The sequence below is a fragment of the Sphaeramia orbicularis genome, chromosome 21, assembly GCF_902148855.1.
Source record: "Sphaeramia orbicularis chromosome 21, fSphaOr1.1, whole genome shotgun sequence".
Lineage (NCBI taxonomy): Eukaryota > Metazoa > Chordata > Actinopteri > Kurtiformes > Apogonidae > Sphaeramia > Sphaeramia orbicularis.
Genome location: NC_043977.1, coordinates 6,173,532 through 6,198,531, shown reverse-complemented (window position 1 = coordinate 6,198,531; position 25,000 = coordinate 6,173,532). Strand labels below are relative to the sequence as shown.

Here is a 25,000-nt window from a genome sequence, read left to right as displayed (position 1 = left end):
TAAATAAATAATCCATTTGGGAATCTTATAAAAGTAGCACTAGGTCTTTATGGGTTCACTCTGCACTTGTTCCAGTTCGAAGCCCAAAGACAGGTTAGCAAAAGGCCCTAAGACGTAAAAACGAGAGCAGACGTAGAGACGAGAAAAGCCCAAAGAGTAAGACGTGGAGGGAAGATAAGAAGTTGGAAAAAGATATGAGACGGAAAGCGGATGAGAAGTAGTGAGCGAAGGCAGCTGGAGATGCACGCCGCTGATACAAGGCTGTGAGTGTGCATGATAAATCAAGCCGTTTATGACTCCTTCATACACACTGCGTTCATCCTGAGCACCATTTACATACAGTCATCGTTCCTCAAAGTGCGTCGGTGCTGCGCGACACTCGCCCAGATTACTGCACGTCCACACATGTGACTGAAAGGAGGGTGATGGCAGCGATGGCGGCGTCTGAAGCTATCACATCCTCTCATCTCTCCCCTTCCCTTTCACTAATCACCTGCTTTATTTTTCCCTCTGCTCCCATTCTTGCAATCTGATATTTTGCCTGTCATTTATCTCTCCTTTCAGATCTCCCATAAATCATTTTATCTCCCACTCACATTTCAGCACCAACCTCCTCTTTTTTTTTTTTTTTTTTTTAAACTTCCTCCCTCCTCCTCCTTCCTCCTCCTTCCTCCTCCTCCTCCCTCCTCCTCTTCTTCTTCTTCACCGGCAGCACCTTAATCAGCTGAACTGTCAAAAACACACTCTTCACCGCGCACACACAAACACACAAACAAATCCACTTTCCTCCCGGTCTTTGAAGTGAAAAAGGCATTTGCTGTGTGGATGATAGATCAATACAAGTTCACTCCAATAACAGATATATGAATCCGCTTCTTTGGCACTCAACTTTTTCTTCCTTCCGTCTGTATTTGTCTACTACTCATCTGTCTACCCGTGTGTGTATCCGCTCCCCGTCTTGGGAAAAACCGGTGTTTCGTGACTTTTCTTTCACATTAATCCCGCGTGGCTGTGTCAGTGCATTTACTCAGCGCTCACACAAGAAAACAGGGACGTTCGCTTCCATGTTAAGCTGCCAAAAGGTTACAAACCCTTCCACAAATGGAATATGTCTGACTGTAATTGACTTTTTATTTCATAGAATCTCAAAAATACTGTGAAAAGAATAGAGGGACTTTAAAAAAAAAACATAAAGACCTAGTGCTATTTTTGTCATGCGTTTTTTTTTTTTCTCTTCAACCTTTTTTTAAGCAATTTATCACCATTTACTACAATATTATCATCTGTATTTTGCATTTTTCAGTGTAAATCACATATTTTCCTGTTTAATTCACTGATAAATGTAGATGTTTGTTAAAGCTGCTTAACCCTTTCATGCACGAATTATGAGAACCTTAATCAAAATTTTTTCCTGAGTTTTTTTATTCCTCTTTAGGCATGAAAAAAACAATGCAATTGAAAATTTTCTTCTGAAAAATAAATAAAAATAAATAAATAAATAAAAATAATTTCAAAATTTCAAAAAAAAAACCCCAAACACATTAAATAAATATTAATGAAAAAAAAATTCTTATGAACCTATTTTTCATGAAGTTGCAAAAATGTCCACTCAGCTGGACACTACATGTTTAATTTTTGAAGCACAGAAAGATGTATTTACTGACAAATTGTGTGAAAACTATGGGGAGGGCTTGTGATTCTGGGGGTTTATGCTCAGGAGAGATCTACATAATGTTACCAATTCATGTCAGAAAAGACATGTGGTGTCTTAAAACTTTAATAAAGATATGTGGAAAAAAAAAACAAAAAAAACAAAATCTATGCATATACAAGAGAACAGCTGTGGAATAGCTGTCCACTGTAGTGACCAGTATGCATGAAAGGGTTAAAGTTGAGGGTTGTTATATTAGAAAAATTGAAGAAAAAGTGACTTTTTCAGCAAAGATGTCCTTAAATGAACATAAAAACAAGTATCTACTTTCACTGTTTATCAAACTACATGGGTTTTACTGGTGAATCAATGCTTTTTTACCAATCTATTGATTACCTTGGCTGTTTTTCTTCATTTTGTCGTCTTTCTTTCATTTTTTTTTTTTTACTTCATTTTAGTCTACGTCTTACTTACATTATTTATTATTTGTACATTTTGTAGATATTTTTATTTTATTTTATTTAATATATAAACCAAGCATCTACATCCACTGTCATTTATCAAATTACTTTGGTTTTACTGGTTAATCCATATTTTCAATATTTTTTTTATCCATTTATTGATTACTTTGGCTGTTTTTGTTCATTTTGTGGCCTTTGTAACATTTTTTTTTTAATGATTGTGACTGATTGAGGTTACAATGCTATTTTCTGGTAGCCTATTAATGGCATTTTTCATTACGTGTTAGCATCAAGCTAACAGTCAATGTGCTAAGTATTTTCTATATAGCTGAGGAAGATATTGGAGATTTTCTTGTGATCAGACAAGTAACATTGAGGCAAGATGTTTTTTTACCTGCTGATGTTTCGGCTGTAGCTTCAGCCTTCATCAGAGCTGTCAAACGTTTCCTGGTGTGACGTGTCTAAAAACAGCTGATTGGGTCTACTTTTGTGGTCACAAGAAAATCTCAAACATTTGTAAAGGAAGACATGACGAACGTAATCAAACAATGAGGCAGTTATGGTAGACATATTTCTTGTAGGTGCAGCAGTATTGTCATGCTTTATAGATGAAGGAGCATGCTTGATGACTGTTGTAATGACTCTAATTTATTTCTTTATTTGTGTGTTTACAAGTTTTCATAGTTAACCAGAAATTAAATGATGGACAAATGGACGAATAAGAGACAACAACAACAAAAGAGATTATTTCAAGACATAATAATAAAATAAAATAATGAATAATAATATAGCAACTTCTAAAACCCAGCATGGTGTGGAAGAGAAATAATAATGGAATGACAGACAAACAGACATGCGGAATAATGCAGCAGCGTGTGCATATATATACACAATATGTTCAATCACAAAACTAAATGTAAAAATATGCTTCAAGTAACAAAAATGAGGGAAATTGCATAATAACTGAAGCTAGCCTCAATCTGTACTGTACTTCCTCCATCCAGTAGGCTGACTCTCCAGGGGAAACAGAAAACTCAAAGTGCAGACAAAGGAAAAAAGACTGAGCGAGATTCACAGTAGCAGAGATAAATGAGATGCAACAACGAATAAGAGATAAAGAGAAAGATCTATAAATGCAAAAATAACACATCTGCATACATACATATGTAGGGATTCATTAGATTCAATTTATTCCCCTGCAAAAGCACACATCAGTAGAGGAAAAACACTCCCTTCATTTTAATTTGGACTTCAATGCCAAATAAAATGGATTCCGCATATGAAATCATTCATTAGTGTGTGAGTGAGACAACAGGGAAGTACACACAAGTGCACTTACACAACACAGGAAGTCAGCCAGCGGTATACGCACTGGCTAATGCGTGGATGTAAATGTCATGAGAACGGAGGTTAGTTTGAGCAGCCGAGTGTATTCAAGGTCAGGGCCAGTAAACACACACAAAAACACACAACACTGTTGAACACCACCTACTGATGGCTGAAACAACACACGCATAAACTGTTGACATTAACGCATTTCTAAACAAGCAACAAGAGACACTATGTGGACAAAAGTATGTGGACGCATTGAATTCAGGTGTTTCTTTTCTAACAGGGGTCTGGGATACAAAACAATAATGACTAATGTTATAAAATAGTTTTATATTGGGATGAATATCACTGCATTGGTTAGTTTGGTTTAAATTGTTATCTTTGTTTCCAAAATGCCTCAAGGATGGTTTTGACTTAATTCTCTAAACATTGATTTTTTTTTTTTTTTTTTTAATCCATAACTATGATTTTAAATGTTCTACCTCTAAATTTCTCAAACATTTTTCAGTCTCTGACTATAATAATTACTTTCAACCACAACTAACCATCTACTTTCTTCACATCTCACTGAGGAAGAAAAATCTCCCGTTAAACTTAAAAGAAATATTGATGTTTGTAAAGTATATGGACATAAATATTGGGACAGATCATGTCTACAGCTGCAAGATGTCCTGCTCATGATGATGCGAGATAAAAACATCAATATTTCCTTAAAGGAGTGGTATTTTACTTTTTTAAATGGAATTATACATTTTCCAACATTTCCCTGTGGTCTCCATAAACTGTAAATGCTCTGCTTGGCTCTGAATTCTTCATTCATTCAACTCCACAGGTTCATCTTCAACCCTATTTCTGAGTAATGACACCAGAAAGGTGGTTTGGAGCACTGGCCCTTTAAATGCACATGAACCACTTCAGGCCCCACCCCCTCCAGGTTGTCAGCTGTGCTGCTCTGTCCCGTTCAACCAACAACTGAACATTTGGGGGGAATGGGCTCCAAGTTTGGTCATATTTTCATTATGGACTACAACCGCTGCTGCTGACAAACAATTTTGTCGTACTCAGAGAAATGTTCGTCTGAAGTCTGGACCTTATATGTGCAAATGTGGAGATGTGACTAGTTATAAAACGTAACAAATTAAGCAAGAATTCAAACAGGTTGTAGAACTCCACTCGATTTTTGCCGAAATGAATATAAAGATAGTTTTACAGCACCTGGAGGGTTCAAATTCAAACTTTATGAACTATTAGGGTCCAAATACACAAATAAATGAACCACAGACTAAGAAAAGTGGGTTTAGAGAAATATGAGCCCTTTAAAGTTTAATGTGAGATTTCTCTTCCTAAGTGAGATGTATCCTAGACCCCTGTTAGAAAAGAAACACCTGAATTCAACGTGTCCCAATACTTTTGTCCATATAGGGTATGAGTCATTATCAAACATGCAGATATAAACAGTACAAACCTATTCACAGATCACGCATCTGCACATCCACATAATAAAAGAGCTTTATGGAGCATCCACAACTACAATAACTCTTTATAGCAGCATTAACAAACAAATACTGCAACCTTGAGGAACACGAGGAGGAAAAAATAAAAGCAAAGAGAGAGAAATGAAAGGGAACATCGGGCAGAGGAGTCTCTAATTAAAGCTGCACTGCTGATGCCGGTATCGGTTTGGTTTATGCTTGTTTTACCTCAAAGATACTGTTTGTTTTTCGCAGTTATTAACTTTCTGTACTTTTTTTAACTCGTTGCAAATGATATGCCCACCTTTGATGCTGTTTCAGTGTTAAAAAAAAAATAAAACGGGAGAACAAAAGAGTAGAAAAGTACAGTAATGTCAGCTAAAATCAGGGCTGAAGCAGGGCCAGGAAAAAGCCAGCATGCTGTTCCAGAAGTGAAAACAGAACAAAACACAACACTGTGGCTGTGCTGCACTCTTTGGTGTGGACGTGTAGGCCTGTCCTGGTAAATGACAGTTATTTTAACATTACAGATACGGAGGGAAACATTAAAGAGAACAAAAAATCACTGCTGCTGTGTTGCTTTTTGGTAAGAAAAATAAAATGCCTGTATTATGAGAGTCATTCTGAGTGATGTTAGTGTAAATTATGGATACACCGCTGTTCATCATAATACTTCATGCTCATTAGGAGCTGTGTTAACTGTTAATTAATTATATGGACTGAATTAGGCCTGTCATAGTCTTTATTTATTCTTTCATAGTCTCGAAATGAACTGAAAATATAGTAGTTAGAAGACGATGGCATGAGATGATGTGTTGTTTAAATAACAGAAAACAGGCTTTTTAGGGCTTTTTGGACACCATTTGTAGCATCTTAAAATAGAAATGAGGACACTGATGGAGAGTTAATTACTCTCGCAGCATTTCTGGTATTTATTAACAAAGCAAAAATATGAAAATAAGAGAATTTTTCACATTTATTCCTGGTTGTGTTGTTAAGAGGAGTTGGAGTCACCTCTAATATTAACCCATAAAGAACCAAACATCCACTAGTGACCAAAAGCAGCTACTGATGTAAACTGTTTAATAGCTGTTGATCCACTAATCCTATCAATACATATAAATAATTGGTATAAAATACAGTTATTCATCTTTTCATGGTCAACAGATTTGACCCATTTGGACGTTCTGAGGCTCCATAGTTACCGTGGAAACACAGTCATCTTCTACAACACTGATTCACCAGTAAAACCCATGGAGTTGGATCAATGACAGTGGATGGACACACTCTTTTTTACTTTCAGTTAATGATATATTTGCTGGAAAAGTCACTTTTTCTCCAGTTTTCTCTGTTTCTGATATAATAATCCTCAACTTTAATCTGAATGTTTAATGAAAATCAACATGATCAGAAAATTCAAAATGGGAAAATACCGGATTTTCACTGACAAAATAGGACCAATAGTCCTGTAGCTTACCGCCCAAATTAAAATCTTAGGGAAATGTATTCAGATGACATTTACTATCACCCAGTTACGTGTATTTATTCTATTACAGAAATAGCCCATGTTTTGGTCATATTCCAATCAGATCTGTAAAAAATTCAAATTCCAACTTGATATCATTGATACTGATTTCTTGGATCAATCCACTTCCTATCTGTTATAATGGGGAAATTTTTCAAAGTCGCGCCAAATCCAGAATCAGATCTGGATCGAAATAATTTCAATACCTTATGTTGACATCATCATACAGAAGCTGTATACCAAGTTTGAAGTCAATCAGAACTGGAGTTTCGGAGAAGACGACTGAAATTTTTTCCCCATAAGAGCCCATGTTAAATTTTCCGTAAGTTCCCGGATCCAGAAGAAGATCCTGATCAGCATGTGGACATTATGTTTTGGTCATCTCCCCATCAGGGCTAGACTGGAGAAATTTACACTGGATATTTACTGAGTTATTGCATCAATTCACTTCCTATCTCTTACAATGGGGAAATTTTTCAAAGTCGCACCAAATCCAGAATCAGATCTGGATCCAAATAATTTCTCAAACTTTTGTTGACATCATCATAAAGAAGCTGTATACCAAGTTTGAAGTCAATCGGAATTGTAGTTTCGGAGAAGAAGACGACTGAAATTTTTGTAACGGACGACGACAACAGACGACAACAGACGACGATGACGGACGCCGCATGACGACAATAGCTTACGGCCTATCGGCCGGTAAGCTAAAAATGCAAAAGACAGAAGATAATATTATAATAAATGATGATAAATCACTTAAGGAAGGTTAAATAAAGAGAAAAAAATCAAATTTGGGAACTGTCACAAGTTAGTGTTTACTCCTGGAGGATTCTGTTGGGTTTCTGTAAATCGGCTTGAGCATCTGGTTCCAAGTTGAATTTCTGAGGTTGTCAGGTTCTGTCTCTGTTACAGTCCTGTGGTCTTAATGCAGGAGATCATACATATATACAATATATATCATATATGACTTCCTATCAGTGCTCAGTAGTGATTATATTGATATCTTTTAAAATCTATACATTGGTGACCTTGAGTTTGACCCTTCAAGGTCACTCAAGGTCAAAGGTCATGGACCCAAATGAAAGTCCATGTATGACTTCTGTCAGTGATCAATAGGAACTATATTGATATCTGTAACCATTTACATGTTATAAACCATCAAAATATGGACCCTTAGAAGGAAAGGCACATTTTCAATGTTTAAAAAATTTAAAAAAATCTAAATTTCTCAAAACTAAAAAACAACGATGAAGACGACCCCAGACACAGCGCCTTCACAATAGCTCATAGCCTATCAGCCTGTGAGCTAAAAATTACCAAGTTGGTTTGAAAACGAATTGTAGAAAAGGATTCTCAACCAGTGAAAAAAGCAAACACTCACCATTGGATGCATAGATGGCGTTGTTGACCATGGAGGGGTGGGCGGGGCCGTTAGTTTGACCATTGACTGGACTCATCAGGCCTGAAGAGCTGTCAAAGGAACGACTGGGAGACACGGCACGATGTTCCTAAAACAGGACCAGAACATATGTTAATTAAACCATAAAAAGACCATGAAATACACAAAAATAAGCCTAAAATAGCATCAGTGCTCAGTTAAACTTTCTCTCCAAAGTTTAATATGTGGTATGAGGTTTGCTTTTATACGGAATAATCACTGGAAGAGTGAGTAGTCTATTCACCACCAAATCGACGCCAAGGATGTCAAATAAAGACAGAAAGAAGGTCGCTCCCCAAAGACAGTGGAGATCACGGTGGAAGAGGGGATCCCCTTTCCCATGACCTGCAGGGCTGTACTTGTCCTCAACACCCAAACACCTCCTTTATTCCAGTCCGTCCCTTTGTGTGCGGTAACGACATTCACACTAAAACAACTCCGGTCCTCCTCGGCCTCGGCGATAATCCGAAAAAGATGAGGATAGCAGCACCGGCGTGTCTTTTTTACATCTATTATTTCCTGGAGAACTCAATTTGCATCCATTCACTGTACGTGTCGACCTGTTTGCAAACTTCTGCTGTTTTAGCGCTCCGTGTTTCTTTGTGTACCTTCCTCTAAAGCCTCCATCCGAACAAAGAAAGTGACATAACAGCATTGTCTGAGATAAATCCTGCTTGTCATGTTCCACTCAGATGAATGGGCTGAATTTATTTATATTAAAATGAGTGGATCTGATATTATGTCAGCAGTCGGGCCCATGTTTGGGAACAGCGTTAGATTATCCCCACGGAACTCATGTGGAGTCGTACTTACTTAGCTTAGGGGGTAAGACGGAGTGTGTTTGGAGAGTTACTGATGGAAAAGAGCAGCTGGATAAAAAAGGCAGATAAGAGGGAGTTGGACGGGGATGAGTACAGTAAGGAATGGGAGAAAGCATCAAGAATGTACAAAAAAGGAGGGGAAAAGATCAGAGGGGGAAACAGTAGAGTGGTCCGCTTTTATAATGTTAAAAGCATCAATAGTGAGGCCTAAAAAGGCTTTTAAGGTACTGTCTCTTATCACTCCGCCTTCATCTTCCCCTCGTTTTATCCTTTCTCTTCCACTCTTTAAGACAAAGATGGAGACAGGGATGCAGCTCTTTGATGCAGCCAACAGCTTTCACCATCAAACCACTGACAGGAGATGAGCTGGGTGAGTCCGGCTGCACAATTACATGCACACAAACGATCGATCAACAGTTTTACAGGTTACGCAGCCTCATACCTGCAAAAGAATGTTGGGACTGTTTGATGGAATTGTTGCAGTGGTGCTCCTGGATTGTGCTGTTCATCTCATTTATATCAGTGAAGAAAACATTTTTAACACTCCCATACGGTTACCAAAAACTACAACTATGTTCAGACAGCAGGCCTTAATGCACAGTTTGGATTTTTGGGTGAAATCCGACTTTTTTTCTGTGCTCGTACATATTACACATTAAATACGACTTCTATCAGTTTTGTGTATGAACTGAATGAGACCCTGAAGTGACCTGCTTGCGTAAAAGAGGTCCTGACCATGCAGACACGCACTGTGTTTATAGAAGTAACACTCCTGGGATGCAGAATTGTGATGTTTGTCGCATTTCCATGAGGTAAAGGTCGGATAAATGCGACCTGGCTGCTCAGACATCAACTCTCATTTTTTGATTAAAAGTTTTTGCGATGGCAAGAGGTGGTTTTTAAGGTGTAGTGCAAATGGTATATCATGCAAAACTGCAATGGAAAGACTTTTTTCCGCAACTAGAGTCACATCAATGGAAAAAAAACAGATGTTGACGTACGTTACAACAAGTGAAGAAGAAGAATTAAAAAAAAAAAAAAAACATGGCGCGGTATGTGTGGACACGCCAGGAAACTCAATAATTTTTTAATTTAGTACGAGATAGAGCGGTAACATGTAATACTAATGAATATATCTGTAAATCAACACCATATTTATATTCGTCGCCATGTTTATGGAATGACTTCTCGCGTCATGTTGCGATAATAAATAAACAAATCACCGCATTTGGGATTTAATGGAAAAACTAACATTACGCACTTCTGTTTTTTCGACATTTAGTAAATATCAGTAAAGTTTTGTGCGTATGTCCAATGGAAAAGCGACAACTGACAATAAAGATCTATTCTATTGTGCAGCATGTACAGTACGTCCTTTTTTTTCTTTTTTAATTCACTACCAACAGGCCATGCAAAGGGCCATCCACACTTGAGCCGACAACCCAGCTTTTGTGTCCACGAGGGTTTGTACAAACATTCAGCAGAGTCGTGTAAAAAGGCATCAGCTGGAAAGCAACCGAGATGAAAAGCATCTTTTTTTTCTTTTTTTTAACTCATAAAGAAAAGACATAGAGCCCAGTGAAGAACACTCCGTCACACACACACAGGAGAAGCTCAGAGAAATCTGAATAGCTCAAGTGTAAATGCTCTTTTACTGCTGCTGGTGAGAGTAGAGAGAAGGGAGACCAGCGTTGAGTATGTGAAGACTCAATGGAAAGGCTAAAAGTCACAATGTGCACAGACAAGCAGAGGCAAAAAAAAGACATGTTTTAGTCTACGGGAGAAATAGAGGGGGTAGGAGATGCAGAATAGAGATAAAAGATCCATGTATTCTCCTTCTAGTGACGTGACACAGCAGGTGTACTAACCCAGATTAGGGTATTTTATGAGGAGAGAGTGTTTCAGTTATTTTACAATGAAAACTGTTCTGCACCATGACTTTTATTCATCTTCACAAAACATTCTGCTCCAATTTGTGCAGCAAGTATAAGCACTTATGAACGGGGAAATATTTACTCAAAAACGTTATTTTTCACTGATACGGCTCAAATGTCATTTGTTTACTAAAGCTGTGAACTGAAACAGGGGCCAAGTTATTAAAAATCAGACTATTGATAAACTGAAATGAAGAAAACAGATTTATTATGTGCTTAAACGCTACAAAAAAGTTGTCTCCAACTGTGGAGCTTCATGACAGACATGAAGTAATGATTAAAAGTGACCTTAACCTATCTGATTGTTTCATCCATTCATTAATATAATCTGAAAAGATCAGAGTAGAGTTTCAGAGAAAAGGTAATTAAGAGATCTGGAGACCGCAATGGAAAAATACTGTTGAAGAAATAACCTTGGATGATCTTTCGAGGTAAAAATCACTATCTACGATCTGATTCAGTTTTCTTACTTCTTCTAAAATACAGGAAAGTTGTCAATACAAACAGTATTCTTCTAGTTTTCACTGGTTTCTGAAGGTTTAGTTTGTGTGTGGTGCTTTTATTGTTGAATCTGATGACGAATTCAGCATTTTTGCATCATTCTGGTTCTAAATTTAAACAATATGTTACCAGTACCTATGAAGTAAACACAGACATCCTCAGTTTCCTGTAAGCGCTTTCTTAACCCTTAGTGGTCTGAGCCTATTTTGGCCGTTTTTCAGTACTTTTGATTTTGCCTTTATATAGTATATAAAGAAATGTTTACTATATCCATGTTTGGTATCTTTTTTTCAGCACAACTTCATCTATATCATCTGCCTATTATTTTTTCACTTTAACCTACTATATCAACACAAAAGGCCAAAAAACACAAAAATTATAAAATCCGATTTGAAAAATGTTCATAGTTTATTGCATAAATAACACAAAGATGTTTCACAAAGACTTTCAAGACTTTAAAAGTGAGTATTGGTTCCGAACATTAGGTATATACAATCAAAATTGCAAGAAATTAAAACTATACTCAAATATTTGACATAAAAGCATATCTTTACATAGGCGTTTTCTCAGCCCTAGTTTGGACACTTGTTTGATTGTGACTGTGGTTTTTTTGGGGTTTTTTTGCTTTTCCACTGAGTGTGTGTAAGTGTGTACATACCGTCAGAGTTCTCAGGACCACCAGCTGGATCGTCCCTCGTACGTTTCCCTCCTGAGACATCGAGCGTCGCAGCGTCTCCATCGCCACATGATTGGAGCGTCCCAGCAGCGATTCGCCGTTCACCGCCACCAGCTGGTCATTGATTCGAAGCCGCCCATCCTGTTAAAAACACACATCAAACCTTCACTAAAGAACTGATGAAACCTAAAACTACAACTACTGAAGCAAAATACAAACTCATTTCTGTGCCGGTCCACTACGGCGTGGCTGCGGACCCCTCCCTCAGTACTCAGACTCATTATATCCACCTGCTGTGTTCTGCACAGCTGCAGCTCCTTTTTCATTAGGAGCATATATACGGTTCTTTTCTGTGGCTGTGCAGCGCTGGATCATTGCACCTCATCACATACATTAACTCTAACTTCTTCCCCATTTTCCATCTTTTCTCACTGGACTCTGACCTCTGCACCAGGTTTTTCTGTTTGTTCCCCTTCTATTGTTTCTGTTAATAAATCCGTTTTTCCCTTCAGCACCGTGCATTTGAGTCTTATCATTCACCACCGCATGACAATTTCTTTATTTTCTTGTCATGTCACAAATGCTCAAACTAGAATGTGTCTGATTTTCCTAGTCTTAGTCTGAAGCCACAGGTTTTGGTGATTTTTAACCATTTTTTAATCACCATTTTGGTTTTGGGAACCAAGGAGAGACCACATGTGGGTGAGAAGATGGAGAAACCCATGGGCCGGATTGGACCCTTTGGTGGGCCGGTTTTGACCCACGGGCCACATGTTTGACACACCTTCAGCTCTGGAGGATCATGGAGGTGCCAGACTTGATCTCATATACCAACTATTGACTCTCACATTCACATCCACAGGTGATTTAGGTCAACTAATTAATCTATTAAGGCGCAGAAACTGGGATCGGACCCAGTACCCCCACCACAGGAGGGTCCACTACACCACCATACCACCCCTGTTGGTACCACTTATCCTGTGTTCCAGGCAACCCATAACTCATGTTTTCCAACCTTCTACCAGTGAAAATGCACTGGAATGTCAGTCAAACCCGTGACTTCCCACCCATGAACTCGTACTAGATCCATGTTCTCCCAGTTCCGAGCTCTGACGTCACGTAGCCTGTGAAACAACAATGGCACCCCCCCACGGATGCGGTGTTTATGCCAAATTATTTATTAAAACAAGGTATTGCCGTAACACAATTTATCCGCACATGTTCTGCATAATCAGCAGCTACTCTAGCATTAGGACAAGAATAAATTAATACCAAATACGAATCCAGATATACAAATAACATAACAGGTATAACAGCTTCTCTTGCCTTATGCGCTGTTTTTACTCCTCTGTTTCCCTAAAATAAGCAAAATAAGCATCTCTGGTGATAGAAATGATTGTAAATGAACATAAGCTCCGTACGGTCCACCATGATGGTTTGTTTACATCTAGCTCTCACAATTCCTTGCACTCAGGCAGTTTGGTGTGACTTGCCTGGAAAGTTACGTCTTGAGTCGTGGTTTGAAGTCGTGACTCACGGGCTCAAAAACCTGCCTGGAATGCAGCATTACATTTAGTCCAATATTTCAGGACTGATTTTTTTTTTTTTTAGTATAGTGTATTTCGAATATGCAACAAGACAAAGCTTACTTAGTCCTTAGAAATAAAACAGGTAGTAAGAAGTCATGGAAAAAAACAAAAAAACAAAAACAAAACTTATACATGACTTCATTTGCACATTTGATAAGGAGTGGAAGGAAGTATAATTTAAGATTTGACAGAAAGCAGGAAAATTTAGAATAGAGTTGGTGGACAAGGTCAAAGGTCAAAGTCACTGTGACTTCATCTCTGTCCATTCTTATAAGTGTAATGTCTAAGGAAGACTTGAGGTAATTTTCTCAAATTGGCAAAAATGTTCAGTTGGGCTAAAGAATGAACAGAATCAAGTTTTCTGGTCAAGGGTCAAGGTGAGAGGAGATTTTATTCCATTTTATTTTATATATGCATTTACAGGCAATGATGAACTGAGATGGTGTTGGGTCGCTGTGATCCTGTGTCTGTCCATCTGTATGAATGTGACAACTCAGAATACCTTGAGGTAAATTTTTAGTAAAAACATTTACTTGGACTAAATGATGATCTGATTAGATTTTGGAGGCCTGAGACATAACAGAAAACACTTTTAGTCACAACTACCACAACTAGAGAGAACTGGTTAGAACTGCCATCTGACTTAACCCATAAACACCCAGACATCCACCATTACCAAAACTATCCATACCTTTTGATCCATTAATCCTTTCAATCCATGTCAATAATTGGCATACAGGGTGGGGAAGCAAAATTTACAATATTTTGAGGCAGGGATTGAAAGACAGTGTATGACCAATTAGTTTATTGAAAGTCATGAGAATTTATTTGCCACAAGAAAATGTACATAATAGAAAATGTTTTTATTCTATGTGTCCTCCTTCTTTCTCAATAACTGCCTTCACACGCTTCCTGAAACTTGCGCAAGTGTTCCTCAAATATTGGGGTGACAACTTCTCCCATTCTTCTTTAATAGTATCTTCCAGACTTTCTGGTAATAGTTTTGCTCATAGTCATTCTCTTCTTTCCATTATAAACAGTCTTTATGGACACTCCAACTATTTTTGAAATCTCCTTTTGTGTGACGAGTGCATTCAGCAAATCACACACTCTTTGACGTTTGCTTTCCTGATTACTCATATGGGCAAAAGTTTCTGAAAAGGTATGGATAATAGTGTTAGGTATGATTAGGACATCAGTATATGTTTGGTTTCAAAACAATTGACGTAGTGCCTGCTGAGAAAAAAAACCTAAATGTTCATTGTAAATTTTGCTTCCCCACCCTGTAAAATACAGTTCTTCATCTTTTCATGGTCATCAGATATGACCCATTAGGGCGTTCGGAGGCTCCGTGGTTACCGTGGAAACACTGTCATCTTCTACAATACTGATTCACCGGTAAAACCCATGGAGTTGGATCAATGACAGTGGATGGACACACTTGTTCATATATATTAAATATTAAATAAAATGAATAAAAACAAATGAAAAATATAGTAAATGAAGAAAAAAATCTGATAAGCAACAAAACCAACCTAAATGATCAATATAATCGACAAGAATGAATAATAAATCAACAAAACGAGTAACATGAACAAAATAAGCTACAAATGGAAAAGAATTGAAGACACTTGTTTTCAGCCTGATCACAATCAAGGTGTACAAGTATATTTGCTTTAGTTATTCATCAGTATTGCAAAAAGATCCCCCCAAAACCATTCCCAAAATGTTTCTTTGGCCATCTTATTACTAGATCTTGAAATCCTCCAAATTTGAAGAAAATCAGATAAAAACTGATAAAATGGCAACCCAATGAGCCTGAAAACGCGCACAATTTTATTGTTATAAGAGAGCAAAACTATGTACATAATGTTTTGTTACACAATAAATAATTACTACTCAACTCCTGTGTCTTTTTTATTACAAAATACACACATCACATTGCTTTTCATTTATTGATCATTTTTGTTGAACAGCTGATTATCAATTCTTATTTTCAGGATTAAGACAATCAACCTTTTTGTTGTGAAAACCCTTCTTTTACAGCCCTTTAATTGTAATAATAGAATGGGAACCTGTTATTTCAGTATTATTAGGACTAAATATGCACAACTAGACAGATTTTGCTCTGCTCCCTGGCTGCAGAAAATTTGGAAACAATGTGGCAAACGGATGTTTACATCGAACCGCATGTTTTCAAATGGCGCGTTGTTCACCCAAATTCATGTAGTGTACGTACACCAGTATACTTCCATCAATAATATCGCATATATGCCTTATAGATATATTGTTATAACTTGTTCACTAATGTTTATTTACTCCTGTACCAGGAAGACTTAGTTACAGATCTAACAGAGATGTGACCATGTGGTAAGCCAGATTTCCATTCCAGTCTTGTAGAGTCCGTACACCAAGTAGTGTCCGTACACCATATTCAAAATATGTGGGTCGAATTTTATTGTTTCTGTCAATATATGGAATTTTTCAGCACGCATGCTTTGGACACGACATCTATGCAATAAACAATGCATGATTATCTTGAGTGCTGAAACATTTGTAAATCTTCAAAGGCATTAACTATGGATGCTATTAGGCTCCAGTGTCTGTACATCGAATAATTTCTGATTTGACAGGGGCAAGCCTGCAAAATTTTTAGTAGACACTTTAATACAAAAATATTTTGGACTTTAAAAGAGAAATATCAGACAAATAAAATGGCCTGTCTGATTTTTTGATAGAGCATTATTATTTTTATCTATGTGTGCACCCTTTCTGGTACCCTTGATTGTGATCAGGCTGTTTATATTTGTGGAAACACTGTCATCTTCTATAACATTGATTCACCAGTAAAACCCATGGAGTTGGATCAATGACAGTGGATGGACACACTGGGGTTATGCATATGAACTAAAATGAACAAAAAATACATACAAAGTAATAAATAACGAGAAAAAGAAGCAAAACATAGACTAAAAAAAAGAATAAAATAAGCAACAAAATGAACAAAAAGGGCCAAATAAATGAATGAAAGGAACAAAAAGGCTACAAAATATTAAGTAACATGAAGAAAATAAGCCACAAACTGAATGGACGGATGGATGGACACACTGGGTTTATGTTCAGTTAAGGATATATTTGACTGAAAAAGTCACTTTTCATGAGTTTTCTCTGTTTCTGATATAATAACCCTCAACTTTAGTCTGAGTCTTTATGAACATCTACATGATCAGGGAATTAAATGTAGGAAAATACCTCATTTTCACTGAGAAAAACACAAAATAAAGACGATAATATTACAAGAAATGGTAATAAATCACTTAAGGATGGGTAAATAAAGAGAAAAATTCATTTGGGAACTGTCACAGAAGTAGTACTGGGTCTTAATGGGTTAATATGCGTCACCTTATAAGCCGCTCCTCCGTGTATGATGGATTTGATGAAGATTCCCAGATCTTCTCCCGTCTCCCTGGACTTGTTTCCCTTGAGGCTGACCCCCAGTCCGGCTGAACCGGTGTCATTGAGCGGTACCTCGAACATAAGCTGCTCTTTTCCACTCTCCGAAATAAAACCAGGACCACGGGGCACCTCTTCCTTCTGGGGACGATAGAGGTGGAGGGGGGGGCAGGGTAGAGGGTAAGGAAACACAGGTCAGTTCAGTAGGCTTGAACTGTCTCCAAAGCTCAACTAAAAGCTTTTCCATTTGAGAGAAACCATCAGAAGGAGCTTTTCAGCTAAATTTCTCTTAGTGAAAAATTGCAGCCACAGTCTATTTTCCAAGAAGAGAAAAGGGAAAGAAGAAAAACACCATTTGGACTGTCTGCTTTTATACAGCCATCTTTTTTTTTTCTTCCCTCAGCCCGGCAATATCAATAAAATGACCTGTGCATTTTCAAGAGGTAATTGGAGAGTACGACCAACAGAGAGAGACAGCAGGACAAAGGTAGTATGAGCAGAGGGAGTACAGACAAGAAACAAAGAGCATAAAACAGACACACACAGATCCACAGATTGACTGGGTAGATAAAAACCACCATAAGAATCCCACAAAAATGAAGAGAAACACTATATGGAGTCATCAACAGGACGGAGTTAGAGGAAAAATGATGGGAACAAGAGCATCAAAGAGCTGTAAATGTGTGAAGAGTAACACTGTTATACTTTGATAGATATATACTGACTCTTATGCCATGTGAAAAGACTTTAATTAGAAAAAAATAGTTCCAATGTCCCTGTATGTCAGCGTCAGAGGATTAGGGAAACTGGAGTAAAAAAAAAAAAAAAAAAAAAAAAGGAGGTCCAATATATATATATATATATATATATATATATATATATATATATATATATATACACATATATATATATATATATATATATATATATATATATATATATATATATATATATATATATATATACACATATATATATATTTATATATATATATATATATATATATATATATATATATATACATACACATATATATATATATATATATTTTTTTTTTTTTTTTTTTTTTATTATTAGAAAAAAGTCAGAATTCAGAGATTAAAGTCAGAATTCGGGGAAAAAAGTCAGAATTCCAAGAATTCTGAGAAAAAAGTCAGAATTTCTGAGGAAAAAGTCAGAATTTCTGAGGAAAAAGTCAGAATTCCAAGAAAACAAAGTCAGAATTCCACGATTAAAATAAGAATTCCACGATTAAAGTCAGAATTCTGAGAAAAAAAGTCAGAATTCTGACAAAAAAGTCAGAATTCTGGGGAAAAAAAAAACAGAATTCTGAGAAAAAGGTATACTTCACACTTTAAAAAAAATATATGGGACCTGTTTTTTTGTTTTTTGTTTTTTTCCCAGTGGCCCTAATCCTCTTCTGTAGCGTCCTGTTCTATCTGAATCAATCCCCAGTTGAATGTGTGAGGTTGTCAGGTTCTGTCTCTATGTTCCAGTCCTGTGGTCTGGATGCAGATCAATCTAACAATAGAAGTGGGCGGTACTTTCACTGTAGGAGAACTCAACTAAATCAATCGAAGTCTATATATGACTTCTATCAGTGATCAATAGGAACTATACTGATATATGTAACCATTTACATGTTATAAACCATCAAAATATGGACCATTAGAAGTAAAGGCACATTCTTATATTTCAAAAATTCATAACATATTAAAAACAAAAAATTCTCAAAACTGTCAACAAGCTTTGCGAACATTGTCCCAAGGAAGCATCATATATTTATTTATTTATTTATTTTTATAAATCCGACCAGTGGTTTCAGAAAAGAAGATTGTTGAAATGCAGAAATTGGTGACCTTGGGTTTGACCCTTCAAGGTGGCTCAAGGTCAAAGGTCATGGACCCAAATGAAAGTCCACATATGACTTCCTATCAGTGCTCAATAGTAACTATATTGATATCTGTAACCATTTACATGTAACAAACCATCAAAATCTGGACCATCAGAAGTAAAGGCACATTTTTAATATTTCAAAAATTTGTAAAATATTTCAAAAGTTTGTAAAAAAAAAAAATAAATAAAAAAATGCAAAAATAAAAATTTCTCAAAACCGTGAAAAAACTTCATTGTCTGAAAGAAGCAACGTGTAAAATGTTAAATGAATCCAACCAGTAGTTTCATCAGAGAAGATGTTTTAATGACGAAGACGATGCCAGACACAGCGCCTATTCAAGTTTTATTCCTTTTTTAGTTCTTTTTATTTTACTAAACCTTTTTGGGTTTTTTTTTTACCTTTAAGCATCATATTTAAGGATTAATTACCATTTATATGGATAATGCAAGCCTTAATTTAGGACGATCACATTTAAGACTTTTTAAGGATCCACACACACCCTGAAAAAAAAAAGTTCCATGACCCTAAATTTGACTGGATTAGATCGAGTTTGGTTCAGATTGATTTATGTCTTTGATTTTGAACACTAACTGAATCCACACTGCAGCGCAAAATGTTTATTGTTGTGTTAAGTGTTTAATATCCGTTACAGGTTAAACAAAAATGGAAGAAAAAAGTCAAACTATGCTGAATAAATGTACACGAGTAAATGCTACTGTGTTTGTGTGTATGTGTACATACAGTCTGACTGTGTGTGTGTGTGTGTGTGTGTCTATGTGTGTGTGTGTGTGTTTGAGTGGGTCAGCAGTGTCAGGTTTAAACACTGTTTGTCTGTGGGGATTGTAGGTTTAACAGCGTTAAGCCGACACAAAGTCCTTTACTCTGCAGAAAACTGTTTTCCCTGCTGGAAAAAGTCTCCCCGTCAGACTGACTGTCCAGACCTGATAGGAAGCTTCACGACCTTGGAAACAACTTCAAAATACCCAACAGAGAAACGCTTCAACTTTCTGCACATAATTACAGCAATTTCATTAGGCTCTGAGATTCCTTCTGGTTTAATTTGCAACAGCATTTACCTGATTTAAACCTCTCTTACTTTGTTAACCCTTTAAATACCAAAGTCGCAATACAGCAGCAATCAACATAACTGACTGAAACAGACCATAATAACTTCAGATAGTTACCAAGTCTTGTTACCACCTCCCACCAATAGATGGCGGACATGTGCCCCTTTAATCCTAACACCATTTCAGGGCATGTTTCTATTCAAAGTGAAGAAGAAAATCCACTTTAACCCTTTCATGCATGAATTATAAGAACCTTAGTCAAGATTTTTTTCCTGAGTGTTTTTATTCATCTTTAGGTCTGAAAAAAAATGTGATTGAATATCTTTTAATTGACCTATTTTTTGTGGAGTTACAAAAATATCCAGTCACCTGGACACCATGTGGTTAATTTTGGAAGCAAAGAAACATATTTAAAATTGCAATATCAGAAAGTGATATACTATGTGAAAACTATGAAATAAAAACATTTTAATGCAGCTAATCTGATGTTTTCTCACATTTTAATATACTCGAATACTAGTTATTACTCACTTCATGTTGATAATATGCAAAAAAAAAAAACTTTTTGTTTAAGAAAACTGTTAATTACAGTCTAAAAACAATTAGCAAACATGTTAGCGCAGATCAGGTTTACCAAGAACAGCAAAGTTACAGTAATGGTCTGAATTGCAGTGTAAGGGATGGTGCTGTGTTGGCTGATATGGAAGTAAAACAACAAAACCCAGGGATGTACAAGAGAACAGCTGGAGAAGAACTGTCCACTGGAGTGACCACTGTGCATGAAAGGGTTAAAGGGGTGGTCCTGAGCTGGTTTAGTAAGTAATTAAAGTTTAATTACCTCCACCAAGGAGGTTATGTTTTTGCCAGGGTTTGTTTGTTTGTCTGTTTGTCTGTCCGTTACTGTGCAACATAACTCAAAAAGTTATGGACAGATTTTGATTAAATTTTCAGGGTTTGTTGGAAATGGGATAAGGAAGAAATGATTAACTTTTGGGGGTGATCCGGAAGAAATCCTGGATTCTGGATCACTTTGAAATTTTCGTTAACATTGTGGTAAATGGGGCCAAAATTTTTGTTTCCCAATATCTCGCTTAATTATTGACCAAAACTCATGAAATTTCACTCAGGAATTGACAATGGGGTCCTCTATCACATTTCAAAGGCTGATCCGGATCTGATCCAGAAGGCGGATTTTATCTCAATTTATATAAAAAATGGGGGTGCCCTTACTTTTTGGCCTACTGTGCCTTTAATATTAAAGGTAGAAATTTCTGACAAGCGCCATCGTGTAGCTCAGTCAGTTCCGCATCGGGAGTATGCCACCGGATTTCATGTAGCTTTAATACTTAAGGAGCTAGATCCAGAAGAAAACCGCCATTACGAGAAATGTGATTTTCGTGAATAACTACTGAACTAATAAGGATATAATTATGAATCCAGTTGCTAATGGTATGTTTTCATGGTCAAGGAATCTTAAAATATAGGTAAAATTAATATGGGACAAATATTTATGGTGGAAATCACAATATGGGGGAATTGTGCAAATCTCATGCAATTTGACTCAGGGATTTACAATGGGGTGTTCTATCAAATGGCAAAGACTGATCCGAATCTTTCAAAAAGTTATGGACAGATTTGGATGAAAATTTCAGGAAATATTGATACTGGCACAAGGAACAAATGATTACATTTTGGTGGTGATCGGGGGGGGGTCACTGATCTGCCTGGCGGAGGTCTGTGCTCTCAGAGTGCTTTTCTAGTTAGTTTTAGTATGGACAGATAAGGACAGATTTGGCTACTTTATCTATTTATTTCACCTTTATTTCCTCAAACTCACTGTCCTCACATCTCTCACTGTTTTTAAGCAAAACCTGCAACAAATTTTAGCTGACTGTTGCACCTGTTGAGTATTTGTCTCTCACATGTCTCACTGTTATTGTTGTTATGGACTTATTTATTAACTGTTTGTTTCTGTATACTGTATAACCTTGTTTTTACTTCTAGCCCCCCCACCTCTTACCCCTCAAGGAGCCATTGCTGTTTGATCAGGCTCACAGCCAAGCCGGCACAAACTGCATCTTGGGAATTCTTTCCCAGTCAAGTCTACAGAAGTCACCAACCAGTGCATCTTTGGTTTAAGCTAGCTGACAAGAACAACATCCAGGTATTCCATGTGTTCTTGGTTTATGCGAGTTTGCAATTGGAACAGTACGTGTTGACGTTCTGCGAGAACGGAAGAACAGACAAGAACACATTTGAGAAACGGCCTAAAAAAATACACAATCCAATATGGCCGCTGTCCTGTGACATCACAATATGCAAATCAGATGACCAAATTTACTCCCATCATAAACTTTGGGTGTTTATTTTTCTCTATATTTTTCTCCTTTACTGTACGACTTTATCTCTAACCACCTCCAAGATACAGCTCTGTGAAATCTTAATATTAAAATTGAATATTTTTTATTAACAACTCCAGCACCTAAAGAGTTAATTTGTATTTTCTTTTTCATGTAACCAGCATAAGTTGTAGCCAGTGCCAGAAAATGAATCTGGAGAACATCATTTTTAAATTTTTTTTAAATTTCCTTTTCTTTTTGTTGTTCTACTGTCGAAAAGTTAAAATCAGCCATTTTCAGCTTAAAGGGTCAAAATCACCCACAGGGCTGCAAGATGTTTATGGAATCTGACAAAAATATGCAAATGTATGTAAAGTTAGTTATCTGGGTGAGGAATTCAATTTCCCTGTAAAACAATGAATAAGCACGGCCTTCAGGCTTCCTTCAGTAATTGACAAACAAAACGGCTGCAAGGTGAATGAAAAAAAAATCCTCATTCAGTGTCGAACTTGGGGGTTTTTCACCCAATAGATGAAGATTCGCTGACTGAACTTGAAAAAAACCCTCAAAATTCAACATGGCGTCTTGTGAAATTGCTTTAAAACACATCCACAGAGACACATACACACACACAAAAAAGAAGTGGACCTGAGCAGAAACAAATCATTAATGCTCGCTGCAATTTCATGGAACATTTTCTACCGTTTCAGCCTCATTGCAATGATAGGTGGTTATATCTGTGTGTAATGCTAAAATAATAAACAGCGGCGAGCGCCTGAGTGTGTTTCCAGTCTGCAGCCGTAAAAAGGTGAACGCATCGCCGCTACAAAAACGCAGATATACAAAAAGCAGTTAACCCCCCGCTCCCACGTCGGTCGTTTAACATTTAAATGGGATGTCACGATGATGGATCAAAAAGAGGACGGGCTATTTAGAAAGACAGCGCGGTGGCGGCGTTGTGTATGTGCTGTTTTATTAAACTTAGTTTAGACACTGAGCGGGAAAGGAAGAGGCACATTATGTTGAAATGAGCGAGGGCAGTCGGCTATAAAACACCAAAATCTTGTCCTCGACTCACCCCTAAAGGCTGCTGGGAAGTGACAGGACTACGGAAAAAGAAGAGCGGGCTTGTGTTTATTTAAGACTACAGTTTGTTTAGGGAAATTCTAAGAGGTTTTTCTGGTCGTCTTTGGTCAAATTTCATTCCTTCCATTCGCATAAAAAACAGTCCAACAGGCCTCATAGGTATTGTGTTGAACCAGTCCGAACCATGTTTGTTGGAGTTATTATACACCAACATGCACAAAAAATACACTAAACAACACAATAAATGCACTGAAATGGACAAAAAATATGCTGAAATACACAAAAATACACAAAAAACACTAAAACACTAAAAAGCACTGAAATACAGAAAAGTACACAAACAGGTTATCTGCATTTTTGGTAAAGCTGAACACAAAAAATGCACTTAAATGGACAAAAAATATGCTAAAACACAAAAAGTATACTAAAATGTATTAAAACATGCTAAAATCCACAAAAAATGCACTAAAATAGACAAAAAAAACATGCTAAAATACACTAAAATACACCAAAATACAAAAAAAAAACCCACCTTAAAATACAAAAAAAAAAAAAAAAAAATACACTAAAAGGCACTAAAGTACAAAAAAGTACACCAAATACACAAACAGGTTATCTACAGGTTTGATGAAGCTGAATTTATGACTTTTTAAGACATTTTTCTTGTCGTCTTTTATCAAATTTCATTCCTTCCATTCACATAAATAACAGTCCAGTCCAACATACCTCATAGGTATTGTGTTGAACCCTGTTTCAACCCAGATGACATACACTAAAATATGCTAAAATACACAAAAAATATGCTAAAATATACAAAAATACACAAACACACTAAAATGTGTTAGATTATGCAAGAATACATAATCTACACACAAAAGGGCATCTGCAGGTTTCATTAAGCCAAATTTTATGACTAAAAGATTTTTCACAGCATCTTTGGTCAAAAAACACACTAAAATATACAAAAATATTCTAAAATGGACTGAACATATGCTAACTTACACTGAATTATCCTAAAATGCACTAAAATACACAAAAAACTGCTAAAATATGCTAAAATAAACAAATATGCTAAAATAAAACAAAAATATGGTAAAATCCACAAAAATGCAAAAAAAAAAAAATACACAAAAATATGCTAAAATACATGAAAATACATTCATACCCTAGACAAACTGGGCATCTGCAGGTTTGATTAAGCCAAATTCGTGACCTTTTAAAAGATTTTTCATTGTACCTTTGGTCAAAAAACACATTAAAATCTACAAAAATATTCTAACTTACACTAAAATATCCTAGAATGCACTAAAATACACAAAGATATGGTAAAATACACTAAAATGCATAAAAATACACTAATATATATATATATATATATATATATATATATATATATATATATAATATTTATATGATAATATTAATTATAATAAATAATCTATGGTGTCTTTCTCGTCATCTTGTCAAAATCTTGTCCTCGATTCACCCCTAAAGGTTTCTGTAAAGTGACAGTAACAGAGAAAAAGAGGAGCGGTCGTGTATTTATTTCAGACTGCTGTTTGTTCAGGTGTTTATGTGGGAAAGTGCACATGTACAAGAACACCTGCTTTCACGACATGGTCTTTTAATGAGAGCTGTTGGCAGATGCTGTCAGGCTGTGTGTCTCCTGCTGTGGAAATGACCGTCCAAGGATCCATTTTACCAGGCTAAACTACTGTTCCTGCAGCAGCTGGAATGACACATACGGACACACACACA

General features: G+C 36.5%; 1 protein-coding gene across 4 annotated transcripts in view; it reads right to left on the bottom strand.

The window, feature by feature from the left end:
• LOC115412167 (partitioning defective 3 homolog B-like) overlaps positions 1–25,000 on the bottom strand; it is a 387,150-nt gene that overhangs the window by 223,355 nt on the left and 138,795 nt on the right. For all 4 annotated transcript variants that reach the window (XM_030124503.1, XM_030124504.1, XM_030124506.1 and 1 more), the window contains exons 12-14: positions 16,803–16,994; positions 11,794–11,952; positions 7,823–7,949 (exon numbers count right to left, since the gene is read on the bottom strand). In XM_030124503.1, coding sequence (XP_029980363.1) covers positions 7,823–7,949; positions 11,794–11,952; positions 16,803–16,994 — 478 coding nt within the window. The remainder of the gene's footprint in view (positions 1–7,822; positions 7,950–11,793; positions 11,953–16,802; positions 16,995–25,000) is intronic.